At 43.5% G+C, this 24,333-nt stretch overlaps 1 protein-coding gene and 1 pseudogene across 1 annotated transcript; one reads left to right on the top strand and one right to left on the bottom strand.

Moving 5' to 3' along the window:
* Positions 1-6,641: 6,641 nt before the first annotated feature.
* On the top strand, positions 6,642-23,535 carry LOC105484824 (ETS transcription factor ELK4). Its single transcript, XM_011746841.3, has 5 exons — positions 6,642-6,771; positions 14,431-14,646; positions 17,512-18,384; positions 19,911-20,027; positions 22,347-23,535. Exons 2-5 carry the CDS (start codon positions 14,440-14,442, stop codon positions 22,443-22,445), a joined length of 1,296 nt encoding a protein of 431 aa, XP_011745143.2. The 5' UTR covers positions 6,642-6,771; positions 14,431-14,439; the 3' UTR covers positions 22,446-23,535.
* LOC105484823 (gamma-aminobutyric acid receptor-associated protein-like) lies at positions 11,879-12,755 on the bottom strand (annotated as a pseudogene).
* Positions 23,536-24,333: the final 798 nt, after the last annotated feature.

Raw genomic sequence — 24,333 nt, 5'->3', positions numbered from 1 at the left:
TAGCAGAAGGAGAAGGAGGTGAGAGGCCACAGGTGAGAGAGACAATAGTGGGTGAAGCAAAGGCCATGGAGAGGCAGAGGAAACAGGCTCCAGTGCAAGCCATGCTGCAATTCTCTATGCCAGGCAGTTTGTGCCTCTGAGCTCTGCCATGCCATTCCCTTCGCCTGAATGATCTCTTCAATAAACCTTTACTGAGCCACTCCTGGGGCAGGGATTATTCTGGAGCTGTGCTGCAAAGCTAAACAACCGGGGCTCTCTTCTCCAGAACTCATTTCAAAGGCTTGAAGAGACAAGCAAGAAACTTCAAGTCAGTGTGGAGAGTGCTGCAAGAAGGACCAGTACTGGACATGACGCGAGACACTGCAAAGTCCCAAAGCCAGTTTAGGGTGTTGGGGGACTTCCTGGAATAGGGGACATCTAAGCTGAGACCTAAAGTAGGAGACAGTCAGATGGGAGAGAGTAAAGGAGAAGACATTTAGGCCAAATGCCTGAAGACCATACCCCGGAGTGGTCAGGTTTGTTCTCTGGTGGGAACACGAAGATTGTCCTGATCTTCTCCTCCCTACTCTCAACATTCGTAGTTTTTACCTCCACTAAATACTCTTTCCTATATTATAGTGATTTTACCCCTTTATCTACTACTGGAAACTTCTGAAGAGACTGATCTTATTTTTGAATCTCCCAAAATATCCAGCACAGAGCTCAGCATACGGTTAATGCTTTAAAAATATTTTTTGATAAGAAATCTCAGGCCTAAGAATCCCTGTCATGGCTAATAAATTTTCAGAGGGCCATTGGTAGGATTAAGACATAGAGGTTAAAAAGGGAAAGGAAAAAGTATGCATAGGAAGAAAAAGGGTTCAGAGAACGAGAGAGAGAGAGAGAGAGAGAGAGCGAGCGAGTGAGCTGGGAAAGGGGGTGGGGAAGAAGCAAAGACACAAAGATAGTGTACATACAGTGGGGAGGGATCCACTTACAAACCAAATCTAGCCAGAATTCTTTGCTCCATAAAACCTTGTCTTTGGGTATTTTCCATCATGGGGAGAACCCCTTATTCTCCCTCTACTTTAGGGGTCTCCCATTGGAATCTGATTCATAGATAAATTTGGTAAGTTACAGGCATCACAACTGCATCTTCTGAGAAGCAGGGAGAAGCTGAGAAAAGGAAAGAAGGGGAAAAAAGCCTACAAAACCAGCAAGTTTCCCACTTTACAGAGCAAGCCTAGATGGAACTTGAATTTTCTTCCCTTGAGTTAGAAGGAGGAAAGCTGGTAGCTGTGTCACACTCCTGAGTTGTGTACACAACTCACAAGCCAAATTCTCTAGCACAGCAGAACAATTTTGTTTTGCTGCTGGATATATAAAGCAAGGAAGAAAAAAGATGGCATTCCACCTCTTTGAATTAGCACCAAGTCTTTCAAACTCCACCTTTTCCAGGAAATGTTCTTTAATGCAGTAGGAGGTGGCAATTTTCCTCTCTCCAAACCCTCACTTTCCTTCCCTCACAGCAACACAAAACCCTGCTCAGAGCTGCACTTACATCTTCGTTTGTCAGCCTGACTGCCTCTCCCATCATTTCTGGATCCTTAGCTGAATTCTTTGTTCATGTGAATGGGATAGCAAAAGAATTCTGAAAATGCTGAAGTCGTGGATAGCAATGATGGTCCCTGAGAGTGTCAGTGTTGCCAATGTAAGACTCAAAATTCCTAGAAGAGCAAATGCTCTTTGCGTTTCTTCTGTAATAACAGCATAGTTATCATATACTGGTGGTTCCTTAATTAATTTTAATTGAAGAATTTTTTTTCAGACAGTGATTATAAAATACACCAGGGAGGAAAAATTCTTTTGGCTTAAAATTCAGAGCAATATGTATTCTGCAGGGAGCTGGTCCAAACACCAGAATCTTAAACAATTATATAAGAGGCAGATTTCATGAGCTTTTATCAGTTAAGGAACACCTTTTCCAAAGGTGGCTCACGCCTGTAATCCCAACACTTTAGGAGGTCAAGGCAGGTGGCTCACCTGAGGTCAGGAGTTCGAGACCAGCCTGGCTAACATGGCAAAACCCCATCTCTACTAAAAATACAAAAATTAGCAAGGTGTGGTGGCACACACCCGTAATCCCAGCTACTCAGGTGCCTGAGGCAGGAGAATCGCTTGAACCCGGCAGGCAGAGGTTGCAATGAGTCAAGATCACATCACTGCACTCCAGCCTGGGTGGCAGAGTGAGATTTTGTCTCAGAAACAAAAATTGATATATTCTCTCTTCTTTCTCTATTATATATTCCATATCGATTTTTATAGGCCTAGAATTAATACATTTATCAAAGACCAGTAAAATTGAGGTTAAAAATATTAAAAGAAAATAAGTAGACTGGGTATAGAGATCAAGAATGAAAATTATATGAAGCTATTTTCTGAGCTGTGTTTGTGACAGGTCATCAAACATATTACATAGTTGCTATGCCCCAGGGAGTAATTGCAATAACATATGTCTTGTCATGCCCTCTCTGAGAAAACAATGTACTGTGTGGAGGTTACAGCAAGTCCTGAAAGATGGTGCCATGAGTTTACTTCAGTCTATAGAGACCACAGGTACCTTGTTCAAGGACCTTCTGATTGGGTTTTCTCTGGGCCCTGAATACCTTCTGATTAAAAGCCTTATTATTGGGGATGAAACTTTTACTGGCTATATTTGGTAAAGTTTAGGACCTTAACAGGTAGTAGGGGTTGCCAGTGCTGCCAGATTCAATATACAGCTAGTCAGAGTTTTCTTTTCAAAGATAACTTTCCCTCTATCTAAGATCTCAGTCCACACAAATATAATAGCAATAGGGCCATTTACCAAGAGTTCAAAGCATCATTTCATCATCTGCCTTTTTTTTTTTTGAGACACAGTTTCGATCCTGTCGCCCAGGCTGGAGTGCAGTTACGTGGTATCAGCTCACTGAAGCCTTCACCTCCCGGGTCCAAGCCATTCTTCTGCCTCAGCCTCCCGAGTAGCTGGGATAACAGGTGCCTGCCACCACACCTGGCGAATTTTTTTGGTATTTTAACAGAGACGGGGTTTCGCCATGTTGACCAGGCTGGTCTTGAACTCCGGACCTCAGGTGATCCACCCACCTCGGCCCCCCAAAGTGCTGGGATTACAGGCATGAGCCACCGCAACCAGCCTACTACCTTTTTCTTTTAGTCTATCCATCACAGGCATGAAGTGAAAGGTATGTCTCTTTTATTTCTAAAGACATTGAAAGTGAAACCCAGAAAGGGTAACTTTCAAGCTTTGAGTTTAGGGAGACTCAAAGGCTAGAACCCAGATATCCCAGATTTTTTTTCTTTCTTCTCAGTCATGTTGCAATTTGCTCCACACTTATCCCCACCTGGGGTTGTGGGTGCTCTCTTTGACTTAAAAGATATCTCTTCTTGACGTCACGTGCAAGACATTGCTTGAAAGACGTAACAGGCAACTGGATGGCTCCATGCTTGCTTAGTCAGTCATAATCTGTGAAAACACTTCTTTAGGAAAAAGGGATAGTGACTGGGAGTAATGATGAAGCAGTGAAATAAAAGAGAGGGAAGAAGAAGTTGTCTTGAGAAGTAATTATCATAACTATGTGTTATTGGGATAGGAAATGTAATTAAATTAGGGGGAAGGGGTTGCAGAGCTGAGATAACTGCAATGATTAAGAAACAAAATCTAGGCCGGGCACGGTGGCTCACGCCTGTAATCCCAACACTCTAGGAAGCCGAGGCGGGCGGATCATGAGGTTAGGAGTTTGAGACCGGCCTGGCCAACATGGTAAAACCCCATCTCTACTAAAAATACAAAAATGAGCCGGACGTAGTGGTGCACACCTGTAGTCCCAGCTACTCAGGAGACTGAGGCAGAAGAATTGCTTGAACCTGGGAGGCAGAGGTTGCAGTGAGCCAAGATTGTGCCACTGTACTCCAGCCTGGGTGACAGAGTAAGACTCTGTCTCAAAAAAAAAAAAAGAAAAAGAAACAAAATCTCGGGCAGACCAGGTAGAAAATACATATTTAAACATTTTAAGCCAGGCATGGTGGCTCACACCTGTAATCCCAGCACTTTGGGAGGCCAAGGCAGGCGGATCACCTGAGGTTGGGAGTTCAAGACCAGCCTGACCAACACGGAGAAACTCCCTCTCTACTAAAAATACAAAAAAATTTAGCCAGGCATGGTGGCGCATGCCTGTAATCCCACCTACTTGGGAGGCTGAGGCAGGAGACTCGCTTGAACCCAGAAGGCGGAAGTTGCAGTGAGCTGAGATTGCCCCATTGCACTCCAGCCTGAGCAGGAAGAGCGAAACTCCGTCTCAAAAAAACAAATAAACATTTTAATAAAACCTACAAATGTTCTTTGGGATGGCCCTGAGTAACTAAGGCTAAGATTAGGAATCCATGTATCTGGTGGGAAAGTGACCAAACAAGATAACGAAAAAGAGCACGGTCTTTCTGGTTGACTCTTTTTGGTTGACCAACGTAACTACCATGGAGTTTGCACAAACAGAACCATCTGCTGTGTGAGGAACCATGGAGAGAGATTGCGTATTTATAGAATCTTGAGTGGGAAAACCAGGCACATTAATTAACTTTTCCCCTCAAGTTCTCTAGTTAGAAATCCACTTTTCTTCCTTTCTCTTCTGTCAACATGTACTGCCTTAAAGAAAAAAAAAGTCAATTTAAAAGCAGACAGACTTGCTATGACTAATTTAAGAACTCCCAAAGCAGGCTGTTTTCCAAAAATACACTGCAATTGACAATGCTGTAAGCTCAGTCTAAAAGGGGTATGACACAACTACTGACCCTAAGGCTGAATCAGATGTTTACTGCCAGTTTGAACACAGCAGGGTAGTCTGCAAATCTCCACAACCCTTAACTGTTCTTGGTAGGAGGCTTTAAAATGAAATCTTTCTATAAACAAATGTTTCCAATAGGTATATCTTAAACAGCCTACTTTAATAATTTTTTTTTTTCTTGGTTTTCAAGATGGAAGTTGTTGCAAGGAAAATTTTATGTTAGGGGCCAAGACTGCTAGAGCTTTTCAGATACCGTATGTTCCTTATAAAACATATGTCTTAATACGTTTGCATGCTTTGGTAAAACTTATTTTGGAAAGCTAACATCTTTTGGTAGAGTTGTTTTTTACAGGAATAAGCTACCTTTGTGGATTATAATTACTCTGCATTATGGAGGAGGCCGGAAATCAAGGAAGTGATAATTCTCTTCCAAAAGCCTACAAAAGGATGACAGAATCACATTTCAGTGAGTTCAATTAACTATAAATTCAATTGTGGGGGCAAAAATAAATGACACCACTATTTACTGGGTATCTACTATATGCTAGGTACATAAGTACATTACGCCCTATATTTCATTTAATCCTCTCAGCAATGCTGCTTATTATCGTCATTTTACATGAAGAAACCGAGGTTCAGAGAGGTTAAGCAACTCACTACAGGTCACACAGCTAGTAAATGGTCACGAATAACCAGTAACTCAGACACTGACCTGGCTTTGGTTTCTTGTTAAACAAACATGTAATCTATTTCTTGGAGGTTTTGTTCAGCTGTCCTAATTTATGACTTTACATTCCTTCTGGTGCTAAACTGCTCAAGTAGCTTCTTGTACCAAGTGTGACCTGATTCCTTAAGAATTTTACTTAATGAGAACCTCTAAGCGAGAAACTCTTGCTAGGTGTTTCATGCACCTTAGCTTCTTTACTCGTTACAACAACTCTGAGAGACTGGGTTCTCTCCATCCTTGTTTTAGAGAGGTTAAGGTTGCTTAAAATTGGTGAGTTAGTGAGGGGTAGAGCCACGAATGGATTTCTGGTCACTGCCTCCATCGCCATGGCAAACTTTTCCCACGACTCCAGCGCTCCCATTTGTTAGTCCCCAGGCTAGAAAGCCACAGTGCTAACTTAGTATTTATCAAGCGTTTGTAATGTCCTGGTATCTGGCACTTCGGTGAGAAAGCTGTAGCGACCCCAACTTCTAATAGCGAGTGGTAAGGCAGACGAGCAACACAGGAGGGAGGAGCCTCTTGCCAGAGCTTAACACCAACAGAAGTGGTCCCCAGCAGGTTGCTCCGCGAGCGCCACCTCTTCCCTCCAACCGAGGAGAACGTGGCGCGCCCCTGAGTAGTCCAACGTCCCGGCCCAGGCGGTAGCTTGGGTGCTGGCGCGTCCCGGACGGGCGCCTAAGGGAACTGGAAGCAACTGCACCGAACGCCGCTGACAGCGGCGAGACGACTCCAGGAGGCGCCCTAGCTGCATCCCCTAGCCACACCAAACCCGGGTTTGCGGGCAGCCGCTGCTCACAACACCCTCTCGGAATCGCGGCCCCTCCCCCCGGAAGTGACGTTGGCGACTACGGCGTCTGGGAGGGACCCAGGCGCAGCCGGGGGGTTTGAGAGTGGCGGCGGCCGCGGAGCGCTTGGCAGGCCCCGCCGCTGCGAGGAACGCCCCGAGCGCGCGCGCCCGGCGTGTAGCGGCCCCAAGACCCGCGCCGCCGCTGCCGCGTGCGGGGGCGGGGTGGGCGGGGCGCGAGGAGCCGCGGCGGCGGGAGATGCGGGCGGCTGCGGGCACCCGGCGGGCTCGGCTGGGCCGCCGCCGCGTTCTCCGGATCCGCCGCGGGGGTCGCAGCGGCTGCCGCGCCGTCCTCGAGTTTCCAGCGTGAGGAGGAGGCTGAGGGCGGAGAGGCGCATCGTGTTCGAGGCGGAGACCGAGGGGGAGCCCCGCGCGTGGCGTCGGTGAGCGGCCAGCCCCGCGCACCCCCTCGGGATCTCGCGGCCGCAGCCTCACCGGCCGGGAGCTGGAACGGGGGCCGAGGGGTGCGCGGCACAACAGGAAGTGGGGGCGGGGGCCGGGCGCGCGCTCCTCTTGGGTCCGCCCCCGGCCGGCCGGGCACCGCGGCGCGCAGGTGGACGCCGGAGCGCACCGCTCAGCTCTCGTCGCCTCTTATTTGGTCCCCCGAGGTCCCGTGGGCGAAAGGTGGCGGCGATTTTTTCGGCGTGGGTGGGGAGGAGGGGAGCAATTCTGACTTTCTGTAGTGACAGGAAGTTGGAAAATGAAAGTACAGTAACTCAGTGCTTACCAAGGCCCGGTGAGGTTGCACCTCTTCCCCTGGACTTTGATCTCCTGTGGGGCACGCGCGGCCGTCCGTGTTTCTTCCTCTCCCCAAGCTCGCTAGTCATCCGGTGTCGAGTTTCATTTCTTTTGCTATTTCGCTCCAGCGGCCCCCCGCCCCTCTTTACTTTCCGCCTTGTGCACAGCTGCATCAAGGCTGGTAGCTTCGTTCCTGGGAAGATCAATTGGAAACATCTTTCGGGGCGGGATAGTAACTGGCCTCGGAAGGAAATAGGGATGTTGTTGACTGAAGTAGTCAAAAGTACACACTTGACTTTCTCCAGCTATTGCTCTTTGAAATTTGGGGAATTTAAATAAAGATTCTGGAGTTTTATGCCTCATCAGAATGGTCTGCCCATCTCTTTGGTTGATAGATAAGATCCTGTGTCCTCTTCCCACCCCCTGGCTTGGAAAACGGTGCTTCAATATTTAGGCTTGGCAGCGGTGTTTTCATTAAAATGTAGTATGATTCAATATTTTCCCTTCAGGAACACTCTTCTCTTTGATTTTACTTAAACATTAAAACTGCGTAAGTGGAATCTGTTCACTCCTAGTGAAATAGTGTCTTCAAGTTTTATTGTAAGAATATTGTAAGGACTGCAGGATCCTATACAAAGAGAATATTTTTTAGGAGCCTGTGTAGTTAAAAACGTCTGGTTACTTTTGGTTACTTTTTGACAACCGTGAGTATTTTGATTCGAAACTAGGCTTGATACTTGGTTTCAAGTAGCAGGCTGAAGAAAATTTGGAGACTTTGTGTTTTTTTGGGTCTTAGCTACTGTCTCTGAAAAATAGTTGGGCTATGGGTCACCACAGCAACTGGACTGTGTGTATTATAAACATGTTTAGGGTGGAAAAGGTTTTATTTAATAGAGACTTCCTTTCCTTAACACATTACTTCAACATGCTCACTTCTTTCAATTTAGCACAGGGATTGGTCTATCTTTGAAGTGTTAAAATAGAATCAATTATGTTTTCAGCCTTTACCACCTCAAAAATCAAACTCCTTCATTTGGACCAGTTAAGTGTTTTCTTCCTTTGTTATAATTTTAAACTTTAAAAATTGCAATTGTAGAAAACTCGAGATTCTTGTGAGAAGGAAAATCAAGTAATTTTCCTTTTTTTTTTTGATAAGAATAAAAGGTTTTGTTGTGTTGTGTTGTGTTTTTGTTTTTGTTTGAGACAAGATCTCACTCTGTTGCCCAGGCTGGAGTGCAGTGATGTGATCTCTGCTCACTGCAACCTCCATCTCCCAGGCTGAAGCCATTCTCCCACCTCAGCCTCCCGAGTAGTCACGCACCACCATGCCCGGCTAATTTTTTGTATTTTAGGTAGAGACAGGGTGTCAACATGTTGTCCAGGCCGGTCGTGAACTCCTGAGCTCGAGCTCCCTCCTTGGCCTCCCATAGTGCTGGGATTACAGGCATGAAGCCACCACGTAGTTTTTAATAACTGTCTTAGGGGATTTTTTTCTCCAGCCTTTTTTTTTTTTTTTTTTTTTTTTTTTTTTTTTTTTTTTGGGACAGGGTCTTGCTCTGTCTCCCAGGCTGGAGTGCAGTGGCGTGATTTCAGCTCACTGTGGCGTCCGCCTCCCGGGTTCAAATGTTTCTCCTGCCTCAGCCTCCCGAGTAGCTGGGATTACAGGTGCCCACCACCATGCCCAGATAATTTTTGTATTTTTAGTGGAGACAGGGTTTCACCATGTTGGCCAAGGCTGGTCTAGAACCGCTGACCTCAAGTGATCTGCCCTCCTTGGCCTCCCAAAGTGCTGGGATGATAGACGTATGCCCGGCCAGCTCTCTTTTATATCTGATGAAATCATTGAAGATCATAGTTAATACCACACTTTTTGAAACTAACATGAAGAGTTTTGACTTAACTATATACGAAGACGTTAGGTGCTTTTCAATCAAAAGAATAACAATATCATAATTGAATTAACAAAATATTCCTTTAAAGTACCCACTGAAAATGTCCATTTTATATCTTTGTTTTTCTCAAAATCATTTCTAATACTTCAGTCTAAAACCTCAAAGCCATTTTTTCTTTTTTCTTTTTTTTAAGAGGGAGTCTCTGTTGCCCAGGCTTGAGTGCAGTGGCGCGATCTCGGCTCACTGCAAGCTCCGCCTCCCAGGTTCAAGGGATTCTTCTGCCTCAGCCTCCCGAGTAGCTGGGACTACAGGCCACCACCACCACTCCCGGCTAATTTTTTGTATTTTTAATAGACACGGGTTTCACCTTGTTAGCCAGGATGGTCTCCATCTCCTGACCTCGTGATCTACCCGCCTCTGCCTCCCAAAGTGCTGAGATTACAGGCGTGAGCTACTATACCTGGCCAAAGCCATTTTTCTTTTGCTGTCCACAACCTTCTATCGTAGACACACTAGATGCTAAAGAAGCATCAGCATTTTCCACAACAGCTCAGTTCTACCCTAAAGCAGCCAACAGCTCACCAGCGTTTGACTGAATACATGCTGCTCCACTGATAACCAACAGGGAAGGTGCAAGTTAACTGTACCATCTGGGGAACACCTGTATTTTGGGGAATCTCCTTGAGTGCTCATTATGGGGACATTAATTTGTTGTTTTTGTCTTTTTAGATGTATAGCCGAGGCTTTAAACTTACAGGGCTCAAATGTTATCTACATGATAGGTATTAAGACTCTAGGATTCGGGTGTTGGAATTTTTTCAAAAACAAATGGAGTAATAGGCACCCCATTTGTGTAGGCTAGAGACTCCCATTCTCTGTCTTTCCTTCATCATCTCACAAATGGATTCATACTCCACCCCTAAAGGCAGTCTTATATGAAGGTGATGTCTGGAAATGTGGAAATTGAGTTCTTGGCTTAAGATAACATTTATTAGAAAGTAGTTTTAACAGGATTAGATTAGAAATAATTGTTTAAGTGGGAAAACTGTGTTGTAGAACAGTAACTTGCCATCATTTGGCATCAGAAGGAAGGCCTATCAGGTAAACTCAGAGACATAACAGGGAACCCCTACCTGCCTCCACCATGCTTAACGGATATAGTATAAAACACTATTTTAGCCCCGCTTAAGTGAGGCTATGGGGAACTATGATTTCCAGTGGGCACGGTTATTTGGCATTAAGGTAGCACTTCATATTTGTGGATTATTATCGGTATCTAATATGTAATGCTTTTTTTTTTTAACAATCAATCAATGATGTGAGTGCTTTTATCCATTGGGAAAGTGGTTTCCCTAATGGATAGAGTATGTGACTGCGATGAAAGAGACTTGGGACTCATGGCCTCAGCTTTTCCATGAATTCTCACTGTGGGCAGCATCTCTCCCTTTCTATCCTTTATTATTTTTGCATCGTTACTTTTAGATGACTATCTCTGTACAACCAGCTTCAAAGTGATAATCATGAGGATTATTGGAGGACATTCTCAGTGTTTCAGAAAAGTTATGGAAACTCAACTATTTTCCACTACAGTTTCTTATCTCTGCCCTTTTTGGAAGTAGGCATAGTTGACCCGTAAGGATCCCATCTTCTGTGAGTTGTTGTTAGAATTAGTCTTCCCAGACCTAACTTTTGTAATGTTTGTTGTGTTGTTTTAAACATCTTTATTGGGATATAATTCACATACCATAAAATTCATCTCCTTAGGTGTAATATGCTGTGGGTTTTGTTCAAGCATCAACACAATCTAAGTTTAGAATATTTTCATCACCCCCAAAAGAAACCCTGTACCCATTATATGTCATTCTCCACTTCTCTTCCCCCTGCTTTTTGGCCCCCAGTCCTAAAGAATTACTAATCTATTTTCTATGTCTATGGATTTTCCTATTCTGGACATTTCATATAAGTGGAACCATACAATATGTGGTCTTCTGTGGACTGGCTTCTATTAGTCACTTGCATAATGTTTTCAAGGTTCGTCCTTGTGTGTGTGTGTGTGTGTCTGTACCTCATTCCTTTCTGTGGCTGGATGATACCCCATTATGAATGTGCCACATTTTATTCATTCATCAGTTGACGGACTTTTAGTTTGTTTCTACTTTTTAGATGTTATGAATAATTCTGCTAAGAACATTACTGTGTAAGTTTTTGTATGGACATATTTTTCATTTCTTTTGGGTATATACCTAGGAGTAGAATTGTTGGGTCATGTGGTAAATGTGTCCAAAGTGTCTACACCATTTTATATTCCCACCAGCAATGTACAAGGGCTTCAATTTCTCTACATCGTTGCCAATATTTGTTATTGTCTATCTTCTTGATTATAGCCTTCCAAGTAGGCATGAGGTGGTTTCTTAGGTGGTTTTGATTTTTAGTTCCCTAATAACTGTGTGGAGCATTTTTTTTTTGGTGGTCCCGTCACAATTTCAGTCCCTTCCAACTACCCCCCAAAAAGAAGGTAGTAAAAGGAAGGGATTGCTGGGGTTCTGAGCCCCTTGGGCGATCAGAAAAGGAACAGAAACCAAAACAACCACTGGATGTTACAGAGACTGACAATCAAGAAGTCTAAAGCAGAGTGGGAAAGGCAGGCAGAGAAGGGGGAAGAAAGGAGAAAGGAGAGGTACGAGATGCCAACTCCACCATTACCCATCCTAAGAGAGGCTGGAGAGAAAGCCTCAAACATTAAGAAGTGCCGGTCCTGAATGAGGGAGGTGGTGTTTGAGCTTGGAGGAGGAGGTCAAGAAAGGGAGGCCACCTCTCTTTGCAGAATGAGACCCCCACCTTCAGCTCAGGGGCAGCAGCATCACAGACCGTAGACACTTTCATCACTGTAGGCAACGTAGAGAAAGAAGTCTTCGTGGTGTTCCTGGTAGAGCTGACCCATTGTGGCACTGGTGGGCAGAATGACATTGTTGACAGAGAAAAGCAAGGCATCCTCAGCTCGGAGATGAATTCGCTTCCGGATCAAAAAGTAGAACTGGGCCGGGTGCGGTGGCTCACACCTGTAATCCCAGCACTTCCGGAGGCTGAGGCAGGCAGATCATGAGGGCAGTAGTTTGAGACCAGTCTGACCAACATGGTGAAACCCTGCCTCTACTAAAAATACAAAAATTAGCTGGGCGTGGTGGTGGGTGCCTGTAATCCCAGCTACTCAGGAGGCTGAGACAGGAGAATCGCTTGAACCCAGGAGGTGGAGGTTGCAGTGAGTCAAGATTGCGCCACTGCACTCCAGCCTGGGTGACAGAGTGGGGCTCCATCTCAAAAAAAAAGAAGTAGAACTGACCAACTGTGAGATCAGAAAGCACCAGGTATTTCTTTTTGTCCAGGTCTCCTATCCAAGCTTTGGGAGCTTTTTCTACTATCACTGGCACCCAGTCTGGGTATTTCGTTCCAATCTTCTCGCTCTGGGAGCAGCGTGTTTCTTGAACGGATGCTCTTCTTTGTACACGAACTTCATCCTCCCGGTAACCAGGCTGAACTAGGCTGGGCTGAGGGAACCTGGGGGAGCCAGGATGGGGGTGGTGGTGATAGTGGTGACATGTGGGCAGATTCAGCCAATGTAGAACATTTTTTTGTGTGTTTATTGGCTATTTGTATATCTTCTTTGCTATGATGTCTTTTCAAATTCTTTACTTTTTTTTAAAGTTGTAGGCATTTTTTATGTATTTTGGATACAGGTTCCTTTTGTGATACATGGTTTGAAAATATTCTCCCATTTGGGGGATTGTCTTCTCACTTGATGGCATTATTTGTAGCACAATGGTTTTAAATTTTGATGCAGTCCAATTTTGATCTGTTCTTGTAGTGTTTTTTTTTTTTTTTTTTTCTTTTGAGACTCAGTCTGGCTCTGTCGCCCAGGCTGGAGTGCAGTGGCCGGATCTCAGCTCACTGCAAGCTCCACCTCCCGGGTTTTTACGCCATTCTCCTGCCTCAGCCTCCCGAGTAGCTGGGACCACAGGCGCCCGCCACTTCGCCCGGCTAGTTTTTTGTATTTTTTAGTAGAGATGGGGTTTCACCGTGTTAGCCAGGATGGTCTCGATCTCCTGACCCCGTGATCCGCCCGTCTCGGCCTCCCAAAGTGCTAGGATTACAGGCTTGAGCCACCGCGCCCGGCCTCTTGTAGTGTTTTAATGGTATTGATTTAATTTGTTTTCAAACTCTATTCTAACCCATTGAGATCTTATTACTAGAGAAAGGAAGGTTTTCTGTTTTTGTTTTGTTGTGTTGTGAAGTATTCAATCATAGGAATCTTAGGACACACTTACATGGATTTGGCCAGAGTTTCTGCCCTAAAGAATTCTTCCTAATAGAAAGGTGTTTTGAAATTCTATGAGGAAAATACCTTTATGAGAGAGCATTCCTTGCTGCTCCTTTGCCTAAACCAATGGTTATCTGCCAGGATGATTTTGACCCGTAGGGGAATATTTGGTAATGTCTGGAGATATTTTTGATGGTCTCAGTGGGGCAGGGGGTACTACTGGCATCTAGTGGGTAGAGGCCAGGTATGCTGTTAGACAAACTGCAGTGTACAGGACAACTGCCCACAACAAAGAATTATCTGGCCCCCAAAACCAATAATGCCAAAATCGAGAAACTGTGGCCTAAATAGGGAGATCCTGAAACTTAAGATACTAAAAGATTTTGTCTTCAACCCATGTCTTGATAATCACATAAAGGTTGCTAATCAAAGGAGAATCTTTGCAGATGGAATCCCTGTGGACAGAACAGTGACAGAGAAATTAAGAGAACACTTTGTTGAATTCAAAATGCTGCCAATTTGTATGTAAATGACATTTATGGTGATGGAAACCAGTTGGAGCAAAAGTAGGTTATTCCCTACACCTCAGCCCCTGCGCCATCCTGAGATAGACACAAACACACTCGCAGGCAAATAACCAAATCGGGTTGATTTAGACAGATGCTGGAATGGTGGTCTCCTGAGAGAATACAGCAGTGAGATTTTAGGATTCAAATTTAACAACAGTGATTGACAGTCACTAGTGATTGACAATCATTGTCTTTTGCTATAATTTAGGGAACTAGCTTCTCCTCCTTGCAAGTTGCTTGTTGCTTAAGGCATTTCTTAAGCAGCGTGGCATCCTTAAGAGTTTGGACTCTGGGTCCAGATTGCCTGGGCTTAGATCTTAGCTTCACTATTTCCTTGTGTGATGTTGGACAAGTTACTTAACCTGCTTATGAGTCAGTTTTTTCTTATGTAAAATGAGGATGCAGTAGTATCTACCTTATAGAAATGTGGGGATGAATTCATATGTTTAGAGCACTTAAAACAGTGCTTGACATACAGTGTTAAATAGGCTGTTAATATTATCACATATCTTATCTATATTGTTTCAGCTCATTGCTATGGACAGTGCTATCACCCTGTGGCAGTTCCTTCTTCAGCTCCTGCAGAAGCCTCAGAACAAGCACATGATCTGTTGGACCTCTAATGATGGGCAGTTTAAGCTTTTGCAGGCAGAAGAGGTGGCTCGTCTCTGGGGGATTCGCAAGAACAAACCTAACATGAATTATGACAAACTCAGCCGAGCCCTCAGATACTATTATGTAAAGGTAGTACACATCCTGATCTTACACTATACAGAGAACCTCAAGACAAAAATGATTCCTTCTTGGCTGGTTGCGGTGGCTCACGCCTGTAATCTCAGCACTTTGGGAGGCCAAGGAGGGTGGATCACCTGAGGTCAGGAGTTCAAGACCAGCCTGACCAACATGGTGAAACCCCGTCTCTACTAAAAATACAAAAATAAGTTAGCTGGCCGTGGTGGTGGGTGCCTGTAATCCCAGCTACTCAGGAGGCTGAGGCAGGAGAATCATTTGAACCCTGGAGGCGGAGGTTGCAGTGAGCTGAGATCGCGCCATTGCACTCCAGCCTGGGCAACAGAGAGACTCCATCTCAAAAAAAAAAAAGAATGATTCCTTCTTTTCTGTTGAGGTTATAGATACCAATGTCCTAGTTTATTTTAATCCAGTGTATTTTGTAGCAGCAGTTTGGAATTAGGATACAAGGTATAAATGTTCAGGCTGTATTTCTACCAAATCTTTCTTTTCTTTTCTTTTCTTTTTTTTTTTCCTTTTTTTGAGACAGAATCTCTCTCTGTCGCCCAGGCTGGAGTGCAGTGGTGCAATCTTGGCTCACTGCAACCTCTGCCTCCAGGGTTCAAGCTATTCTGCTGTCTCAGCCTCCCAAGTAGCTGGGATAACAGGTGGCCACCAACATGCCCGGCTAATTTTTTATTATTTATTTATTTATTTCCTTAGTAGAGGTGGGATTTCACCATGTTGGCCAAGCTCGTCTCGAACTCCTGACTTCAGGTTATCTACCTGCGTTGGCCTCCCAAAGTGCTGGGATTGCAAGTGTGAGCCACCACACCCAGCCACCCCAGATCTTATTTATTAACTTATTCCCATTACACATATTTTATTCCTATTTACAGTTGTCTTTGAAAGAAAAAGTATGTACAGAATTGGAATATGACAAAAGCAATTTGAGATTCTTGAGGATACATAAATATTCTCGTGTGTGTCATAATTTACTTTAAAAATTGTGAAGCCTGGAGTAGTAGCTCATGCCTGTAATGCCAGCACTTTGGGAGGCTGCAGCAGGAGGATCACTTGAGCCCAGGAATTTGAGACCAGCCTGGGCAACACAGGGAGACCCCGTCTCTACAAAAAATAAAACAGCCTGGCGTGGTGGTGGTGTACACCTGTAGTCCCAGTGCTCAGGAGGCTGAGGCAGGAGGATCGCTTAAGCTCAAGTGGTCGAGGCTGCAGTGAACCATGATCACACACCACTGCACTCCAGCCTGAGTGACAAGTAACCCTGACTTGGGGGAGGGGGGGCGTCATATATGTATATATACACACACATATATATCTACATATATATACTTGTTTTATATCTTAATTTTTAGTTTTAGTTTAACCCAGGGAATACAAATTAACACCTTATACCTTAAGTAGTAGTTGTTTATACACAGAGTTGGTTTTTTACTTAAAATTGCTGAGATCTTAATTTCTTTCACTTTTTTTTTTTTTTTTTTTTTTGAGACAGAGTCTCGCTCTGTCACCTGGGCTGGAGCGTAGTGGCGTGATCTTAGCTGACTTTAGCTTCTGCCCCCCAGGTTCAAGTGATTCTCCTGCCTCAGCCTCCCAAGTAGCTGGGATTACAGGCATGCACCACCACAGCTGGCTACTTTTTGTATTTTTAGTAGAGATGGGGTTTCACAATCTTTACAGGAGGCTGGTCTTGAACTCCTGATCTCAGGCAGTCCACCCGCCTGGTCTCCCAGAGTGCTGGGATTTTAGGCGTGAGCCACCATGCTGGGCTCTTTCACAGTTAAGTGGTTGATGTTATCAGCTTTCCTGTCTGGAGATAAACTGGAATTTCTGAAGGAAGTAAGAACCTTAACAGATATTATGTTCTAAATTCCTTTTTCGCAGCTGGGCACAGTGGCTCACGCCTGTAATCCCAACACTTTGGAAGGCCGAGGTGGGTGATCAGTTGAGGTCAGGAGTTCAAGACCAGCCTGGCCAGCATGGCAAAACCCCATCTCTACTAAAAATACAAAATTAGCCAGGCGTGGTGATGTGTGCCTATAATCCCACCTACTTGAGAGGCTGAGGCAGGAGAATTGCTTGAACCTGGGAACCAGAGGTTGCAGTGAGCTGAATCGCACCACTACACTCCAGCGTGGGTGACAGAGCGAGACCTCATCTCAAAAAAATAAATAATAAATTCCTTTTTGCTGACTCAGGCTGTGTATGGGTTATACCTTTGGAATTGTTTGAGATTGCAGTTCAGGGACTTCTCACCTGTACACATACTTGGTTGAGAGTAGTAAGCAATTAAAATTCTTCAGCTTTTATGTAACGTACTCGGTTTTGTTAATAAGACATTGAAGTGTTCTTGCCTTAACTTCTCCATAATAGTAGGGACTGTGTTTGGTATGGCTAGATGAATTTAGGTGATTTTGAAAGTTTTAAGTAAGTGACGTCTACTTCTAAAATGGCAAACCTTATTACACCAGCTTTTTCTTTTTTTTTTCTTTTTTTTAGACCGAGTCTTGCTCTGTCCCCAGGCTGGAGTGCAGTGGCTTGATCTTGGCTCACTGCAACCTCCGCCTCCTGGGTTCAAATGATTCCTCTGCCTCAGCCTCTTGAGTAGCTGGGACTACAGGCGCACGCCACCATACCCTGCAAATTTTTTCTGTTTTAGTAGAGACGGGGTTTCACTATGTTGTCCAGGCTGGTCTTGATCTCCTGACCTCGTGATCCGCCTGCCTTGGCCTCCCAAAGTGCTGGGATTACAGGCGTGAGCCACTGCGCCTGGCCGACGCCAGCTTTTTCATGAACTATGGGATAAAATTTGTAAGAAAGGATAAGAATGCTGGTTTTTTTTTTTTTTTAAACCTACAGAATATCATCAAAAAAGTGAATGGTCAGAAGTTTGTGTACAAGTTTGTCTCTTATCCAGAGATTTTGAACATGGATCCTATGACAGTGGGCAGGATTGAAGGTGACTGTGAAAGTTTAAACTTCAGTGAAGTCAGCAGCAGTTCCAAAGATGTGGAGAATGGAGGGAAAGAGAAACCACCTCAGCCTGGTGCCAAGACCTCTAGCCGCAATGACTACATACACTCTGGCTTATATTCTTCATTTACTCTCAACTCTTTGAACTCCTCCAATGTAAAGCTTTTCAAATTGATAAAGACTGAGAATCCAGCCGAGAAACTGGCAGAGAAAAAATCTCCTCAGGAGCCCACACCATCTGTCATCAAATTTGTCACGACACCTTCCAAAAAGCCACTGGTTGAACCTGTTGTTGCTACTATTTCAACCAGCCCAAGTATTTCTCCATCTTCAGAAGAAACTATCCAAGCATTGGAGACATTGGTTTCCCCAAAACTTCCTTCCCTGGAAGCCCCAACTTCTGCATCTAACGTAACAACTGTTTTTGCCACCACACCACCCATTTCGTCTATACCCCCTTTGCAGGAACCTCCCAGAACACCTTCACCACCACTGAGTTCTCACCCAGACATCGACACAGACATTGATTCAGTGGCTTCTCAGCCAATGGAACTTGCAGAGAACTTGTCACTGGAGCCTAAAGACCAGGATTCAGTCTTGCCAGAAAAGGACAAAGCAAATAATTCATCAAGATCCAAGAAACCCAAAGGGTTAGAACTGGCACCCACCCTTGTGATCACAAGCAGTGATCCAAGCCCACTGGGAATACTGAGCCCATCTCTCCCTACAGCTTCTCTTACACCAGCATTTTTTTCACAGGTAACTCGCTCTTTATGGTATCACCATTGCTTTCATTTATTTGCCCTTTTAAGCAAATCCAGAATTTATACACTCAAGTTTGCTTTCTTTTACTTAGGTTTGTCTTAGAAAGGTTATGTGTGACTATCATGTGAAAGTTACCCCATTTCTCATCTTTTTTTTTTTTTTTTTTTTTTTTTTTTTTGAGACGGAGTCTCGCTCTGCCGCCCAGGCTGGAGTGCAGTGGCCCGATCTCAGCTCACTGCAAGCTCCGCCTCCCGGGTTTATGCCATTCTCCTGCCTCAGCCTCCTGTGTAGCTGGGACTACAGGCGCCCGCCACCTCGCCCGGCTAGTTTTTTTGTATTTTTTAGTAGAGACAGGGTTTCACCGTGTTAGCCAGGATGGTCTCGATCTCCTGACCTCGTGATCCGCCCGTCTCGGCCTCCCAAAGTGCTGGGATTACAGGCTTGAGCCACCGCGCCTGGCCCATTTCTCATCTTAATTAGGATTGCTAAAATAGAAAGTTTGGAGTATTTTCTTAAAAAATTCATTGTTCTACAATTAAATAAATATTTTGATTTTTCTGTTTCCTCCTAAAGAAAGTACACACGCTCTCTTGCTGTCTCTCAGTCTTATAAAACTCGTTGGTACCTTATAAAACAGTGATAATCTCAAGTTAGAAAACAGTAGGTCCTGAGAACCATAAGAAAAATGACCAGTGTGACGTTGAGTAACAAGTTGGTACAGTTACTTTAGCTATTTATTAACCTGCTCATCTCATAGAACATTTTAATAGATTTTTCCCAGGCCTCATTATTAAAAAAAAAAAAAACATGTTGGTGTCTTGGTTACCCATTATTCCTCTGTACCTGAATTCCGGTTGGTTTTTCTTTCTTTTTTTTTTTTTTTGAGACGGAGTCTTGCTCTGTCGCCCAGGCTGGAGTGCAGTGGCCGGATCTCAGCTCACTGCAAGCTCCGCCTCCCAGGTCTACGCCATTCTCCTGCCTCAGCCTCCCGAGTAGCTGGGACTACAGGCGCCCACCACCTCGTCCGGCTAGTATTTTTTTGTATTTTTTTGGTAGAGACGGGGTTTTGCCGTGTTAGCCAGGCTGGTCTCGATCTCCTGACCTCGTGATCCGCCCATCTCGGCCTCCCAAAGTGCTGGGATTACAGGCTTGAGCCACCGCGCCCGGCCCCGGTTGGTTTTTCTATTTGGAAAAGACTTTATAAATGTTGACTTAAAAAGAGGTTAAGCACCAGAATCTCAGAATTTACCACCAAATAACTCATCCATGTAACCAAAAACCACTTGTACCCCTAAAAACTATTGAAATAAAAATTTAAAAATTTTTAAGTAGTTATTATCACCTTTATCTTTTTTAGCTTGTAAAAATCATTTATGAGTTGTCATGATAAAATTTCAGACTTGGAGATACTTGGAGTGGAGGATAGGGCAATATTTAGGTTTGGGTTATTTGTATGCTATTTCAAGGATAAAACATCCTGGTAAGTCATTCAGTGAATATTTTTGCTTTGTGTATTACAGACACCCATCATACTGACTCCAAGCCCCTTGCTCTCCAGTATCCACTTTTGGAGTACTCTCAGTCCCGTTGCTCCCCTAAGTCCAGCCAGACTGCAAGGTGCTAACACACTTTTCCAGGTAATTTTGTAAAAGTCTGTCTTCTGTAGTTGGAGCATGTTAAATGAAGAAAGAGGCAAAAAGGCAGGGTCCCACTATTCAGTTTAATCATTATAAAACTTCTATTTAATAAATATTCCTTTTTTATTTTTTGGGATGGCGTCCTCACCATGTCGCCCCAGGCTGAAGTGCAGTGGCATATCTCAGCTCACTGCAACCTGCACTTCCCAGGTTTAAGCGATTCTCCTGCCTCAGCCTCCGGAGTAGCTAAGATTACAGGCGTGCACCACCACACCTGGCTAATTTTTGTGTTTTTAGTAGAGACCGAGTTTCACCACGTTGGCCAGACTGGTCTCCAACTCCTGACCTCAGGTGATCCGCACACCTTGGCCTCCCAAAGTGTTGGGATTACAGGCGTGAGCCATTGTGCCCTGCCCAATAAATATTCTTTAGATTTATTTTTGAATTTCCAAATGTTAATTTTCTAGCTGGCAAACAGCTTGGATAAATACAGCAAAGTTTCATTTTCATTATTTACTATTACATTTGAGTTAGACCAAGAATTGTTCTATACTGTAGGAGATTTAGAGCCCACCCCATCTTTTTGTTGCTAGAAATTCTCTATTAAAAAAAATTAAAAAAAAAAAAAAAAAAAATGGGCCAGGCACTGTGTGGCTCATGCCTGTAATCCCAGCATTTTGGGAGGCTGAGGCAGGAAGATTGCTTGACCTCAGGAGTTTGAGACCAGCCTGGACAACCTAAGGAGACCTTGTCTGTACTAAAAATTAAAAAAAAAAATTAAATTAGGCATGGTAGCACGTGCCTGTGGTCCCAGCTACTTGGGAGGCTGAGGTGGGAGGACCGCTTGAGCCCAATAGATCAAGGCTGCAATGAGCTATAATGGCACCACTGCACTCCAGCCTGGGTGACACAATGAGACCTTGTCTCAAAAAAAACAAAATCCTCTCTCTCTCTCTCTCTCTCTCTCTCTCTCTCTCTCACTCCCTGTCTCTCCCTCTGTCACACACACAAACACACACACACATTCACACATACACATACGGGGAAACTCTGCACATAGGTTCCTTCTTTTATTTAAGGATTTTTTTTGCTGGAATGCAATGGCGCTATCTCAGCTCACCGCAACCTCTGCCTCCCGGGTTCAAGCGATTCTCCTGCCTCAGCCTCCTGAGTAGCTGGGATTATAGGCATGCCCACCACACTAGGCTAATTTTGTATTTTTAGTAGAGACGAGGTTTCTCCATGGTGATCACTCTTGACCTCAGGTGATCCGCCCGCCTCGGCCTGCCTCCCAAAGTGCTGGGGTTACAGGCGTGAGCCATTGCGCCTGGCCCAATAATTTTTTTTTTTTTAATAGAGAAAGGTGTTGAAAATGGTACATCAAACACTCCCGTTTCTCCCTCACTCAGAATTGATAATCAACATTTTATATATACGGTTTTTAAAAAGTGAATATTGTATTATCTCTTCACCAAGATGTTAGGAAAATTCTTGCCATTCCTAATAGGTTTAGCCATTATTTTGCCCAAAACACCTAGACGTTATAACTTAAAGACTTTCTTGGAGCCAATTCATTTACTTATTCAGGGTTGACTATCTCTGATTTTCTTATATTTTGTAATTTAACTTCTCATTCTTTTAGAAATGGAATGGTAGGGAAAAAGAAGAAAATTAAAAATCTACTTCTGCTTTTTTTTTTTTTTTGCAAACATTTAAAATTATTGAATAGGAAAAAAAGTTGAGAATTTTTCATATGTTTTTTCATTGCCGCTCATGAGCAGATTGAGTTATAGAGTCAGGTGAGACCTTAAGCAAAGTCTAGTGCTCCTATAGCTTCAGCCTGGAATCTCCCTATAGAGCTGGCCTCAGAATACTTGATGGGGAACCTTTTTCTATTATGAACACCCTCTAACTGTTCATACCTTTCTGGATCTCTTTTTGAGGGTTTATGATTTGCTTCATAATTGAATTACACTCTATAGTGCATATTGTCATTTTCTCGAACTTTCTAAAACCTTCATTTGAGGTTAATTGTAAACCTGTGTACCTTAGGATGTGAAGGAAGGTACAGGTTGTTCTTTGTTTCTACTCCATCGAGGTAAGTTGGAGAATGTTAATATTTAATATGTTAGGACAAACGATTTTTGTTTTTAGTTTTTGTTATGACATCATTATTCTTTCATGATAAACAGCCACTGCCTTTGTCCTGTAAGCCATTGCAGAAGGCTGTTGTGTTTTGCCTCGGGTAATAGAGTAGGACAGAAAGTAAAAGCTGGGGTTGAGTAATAGGATGATAACGTGTTTTATTTTATTTCTCAGTTTCCTTCTGTACTGAACAGTCATGGGCCGTTCACTCTGTCTGGGCTGGATGGACCTTCCACCCCTGGCCCATTTTCCCCAGACCTACAGAAGACATAACCTATGCACTTGTGGAATGAGTGAACCGAGGAACAAAGAACAGAGAGACATTCAACATGATTGCATTTGAAGTGAGCAATTGATAGTTCTACAATGTTAATAATAGACTGTTGTGATTTTTGCCATTCCCCATTGAAAGCATCTTTTTAGGATTGTCTTTGAATAGGACTCAAGTTGGACTATATGTATAAAAATGCCTTAATTGGAGTCCAAACTCCACCTCCCTCTGTCTTTTCCTTTTCTTTTTCTTTCGTTCTTTTCCTTCCTTTCTTTTCTCCTTTCAAAATGTTTTGAGCTTTGTGCTGAAGAAATTTGTGGTGGGGTTTAGTGGTTGTGCTTTGCAAGAGCAATGAAGAACAAAGTTACTCCTTCTGTCTGTTGGGACCCTTTGGCTAGGAAAAATTATGCTTAGAATCTGTTATTTAAAGAAATATTTGTGAAATGAATTGGTATCTTTAGGACTAAGTGTGCTCTGTAGAATGGCTTAAAATGAGCTGTTCCTAAGCAGGGGAGAAAGAAGGATCATTCCTATTCATACAAAGTAAGATTGGAGCAGTCATACTGGGGAGATTGTTTTGTGTGAACTGTAACATGTGTAAGCAACTCCATGAAAAGGCATCTTGTTTACGTTTATTCAGGGTGGGTCTCATAGCCATATGTATGATCCTGTCTGAACCTGTCAACAGAGCATGGAGCTAGTCTATTTCACTGTAGAAAGATTTTTAGACCTGGGGTTTAAGACAGTTTTTGGAACACCTTGTGAGAATGTGGGACTTCACATCTAGCACAGAAATGCTGTTTGCCCTCTGGGTGGTATGATTATATGCCCATGGAATACAGCATGGGCAAGGATCACTTTTAGGAGGATGAACTTGGATTTTGAATATTTGAAACATCTCTGAGTAAAAGATTTGATCAAATAACTTGAAACAACATGTAGGGGTTTTCTCAATTAGAAGATAACCAAGTGAAGGACCCTGTGTTTTTCCTGTTCATTTTACCTCATTTTCTGCTAAATATTTATGACCTTTCCTTTATGTTTAAGGTTGTTAGAGGTTATGATAGTTTTAAAGATGCAATTAGGAAGGTAGAATTCAAAGCGAAGCCTCCCCAGTCAGTAGCGAAGTAAAGATGTGCTTATTTCTTTCAACTTTTTTGTTTTTTAAATGCTAAAGAACAGAGTTCATTTAGGAATGCTTATACATAGGGATTGGATTGTTCATATTAGTAGTAAAAAATGTAGGCCTTCTTCTCTACATTACCAAATTTTAAAAATATTACCATATGGTAATCAATGCCAGGTACAAATTTGTTGGTTCTCCAAACTGAATTGATATCAGTTCACAGTGGAGTCTTTTGAAAAATTTGGCATTAAAGTCCAGGATTAAATTATATGTTGTCACCATTTACCACCACTACTACCCTCCCCCACCAACCTCTCCCACTGGTTAAACTCGTCTTCTAACCCTGTAGAATCACATGAACTAAATGGAATGAAGGAGTAAGGACTTGAAGGCTCAAACTGACACTGTTACAAACCAGCATCTTCAGATGCATGGTATTTACTTTAAATGTGCTTATATACGTGTAGAGAAGCTCTTATATAAGAAGGACATCTATGCTAGCTAACTTAGTAGAGGGAACATATTCAGTGAGCTGCCTTTGTATCTGTAGTGTCGGAGACTTGTTACTGGTTCATTTGTGGTTATCAGCTGAAGGTTCTGTTCCTGAGATGTGCAATAGTAGTGTTGAAAGGTAGCGTTTAATAGTGATGGGGAACAGACATATTGGACTTTTTTTCCATATTGAATTATTTAGTTTGCATGCCTGTTTGAAATTGGACCTCTCAGCAGCACTTTGGAATAGTTTTATTAGGTTAACATTTTGT

This window comes from Macaca nemestrina, chromosome 1, assembly GCF_043159975.1.
Source record: "Macaca nemestrina isolate mMacNem1 chromosome 1, mMacNem.hap1, whole genome shotgun sequence".
NCBI lineage: Eukaryota > Metazoa > Chordata > Mammalia > Primates > Cercopithecidae > Macaca > Macaca nemestrina.
This window is presented reverse-complemented; position numbering and strand designations above follow the sequence as displayed.

Coding starts and splice junctions, on each gene's coding strand:
- LOC105484824 (XM_011746841.3), top strand. CDS start 14,440: ATGGACAGTGCTATCACCCTGTGGCAGTTCCTTCTTCAGCTCCTGCAG. Junction 14,647..17,511: donor TCAGATACTATTATGTAAAG/GTAGTACACATC, acceptor TTAAACCTACAG/AATATCATCAAAAAAGTGAA. Junction 18,385..19,910: donor CACCAGCATTTTTTTCACAG/GTAACTCGCTCT, acceptor TGTGTATTACAG/ACACCCATCATACTGACTCC.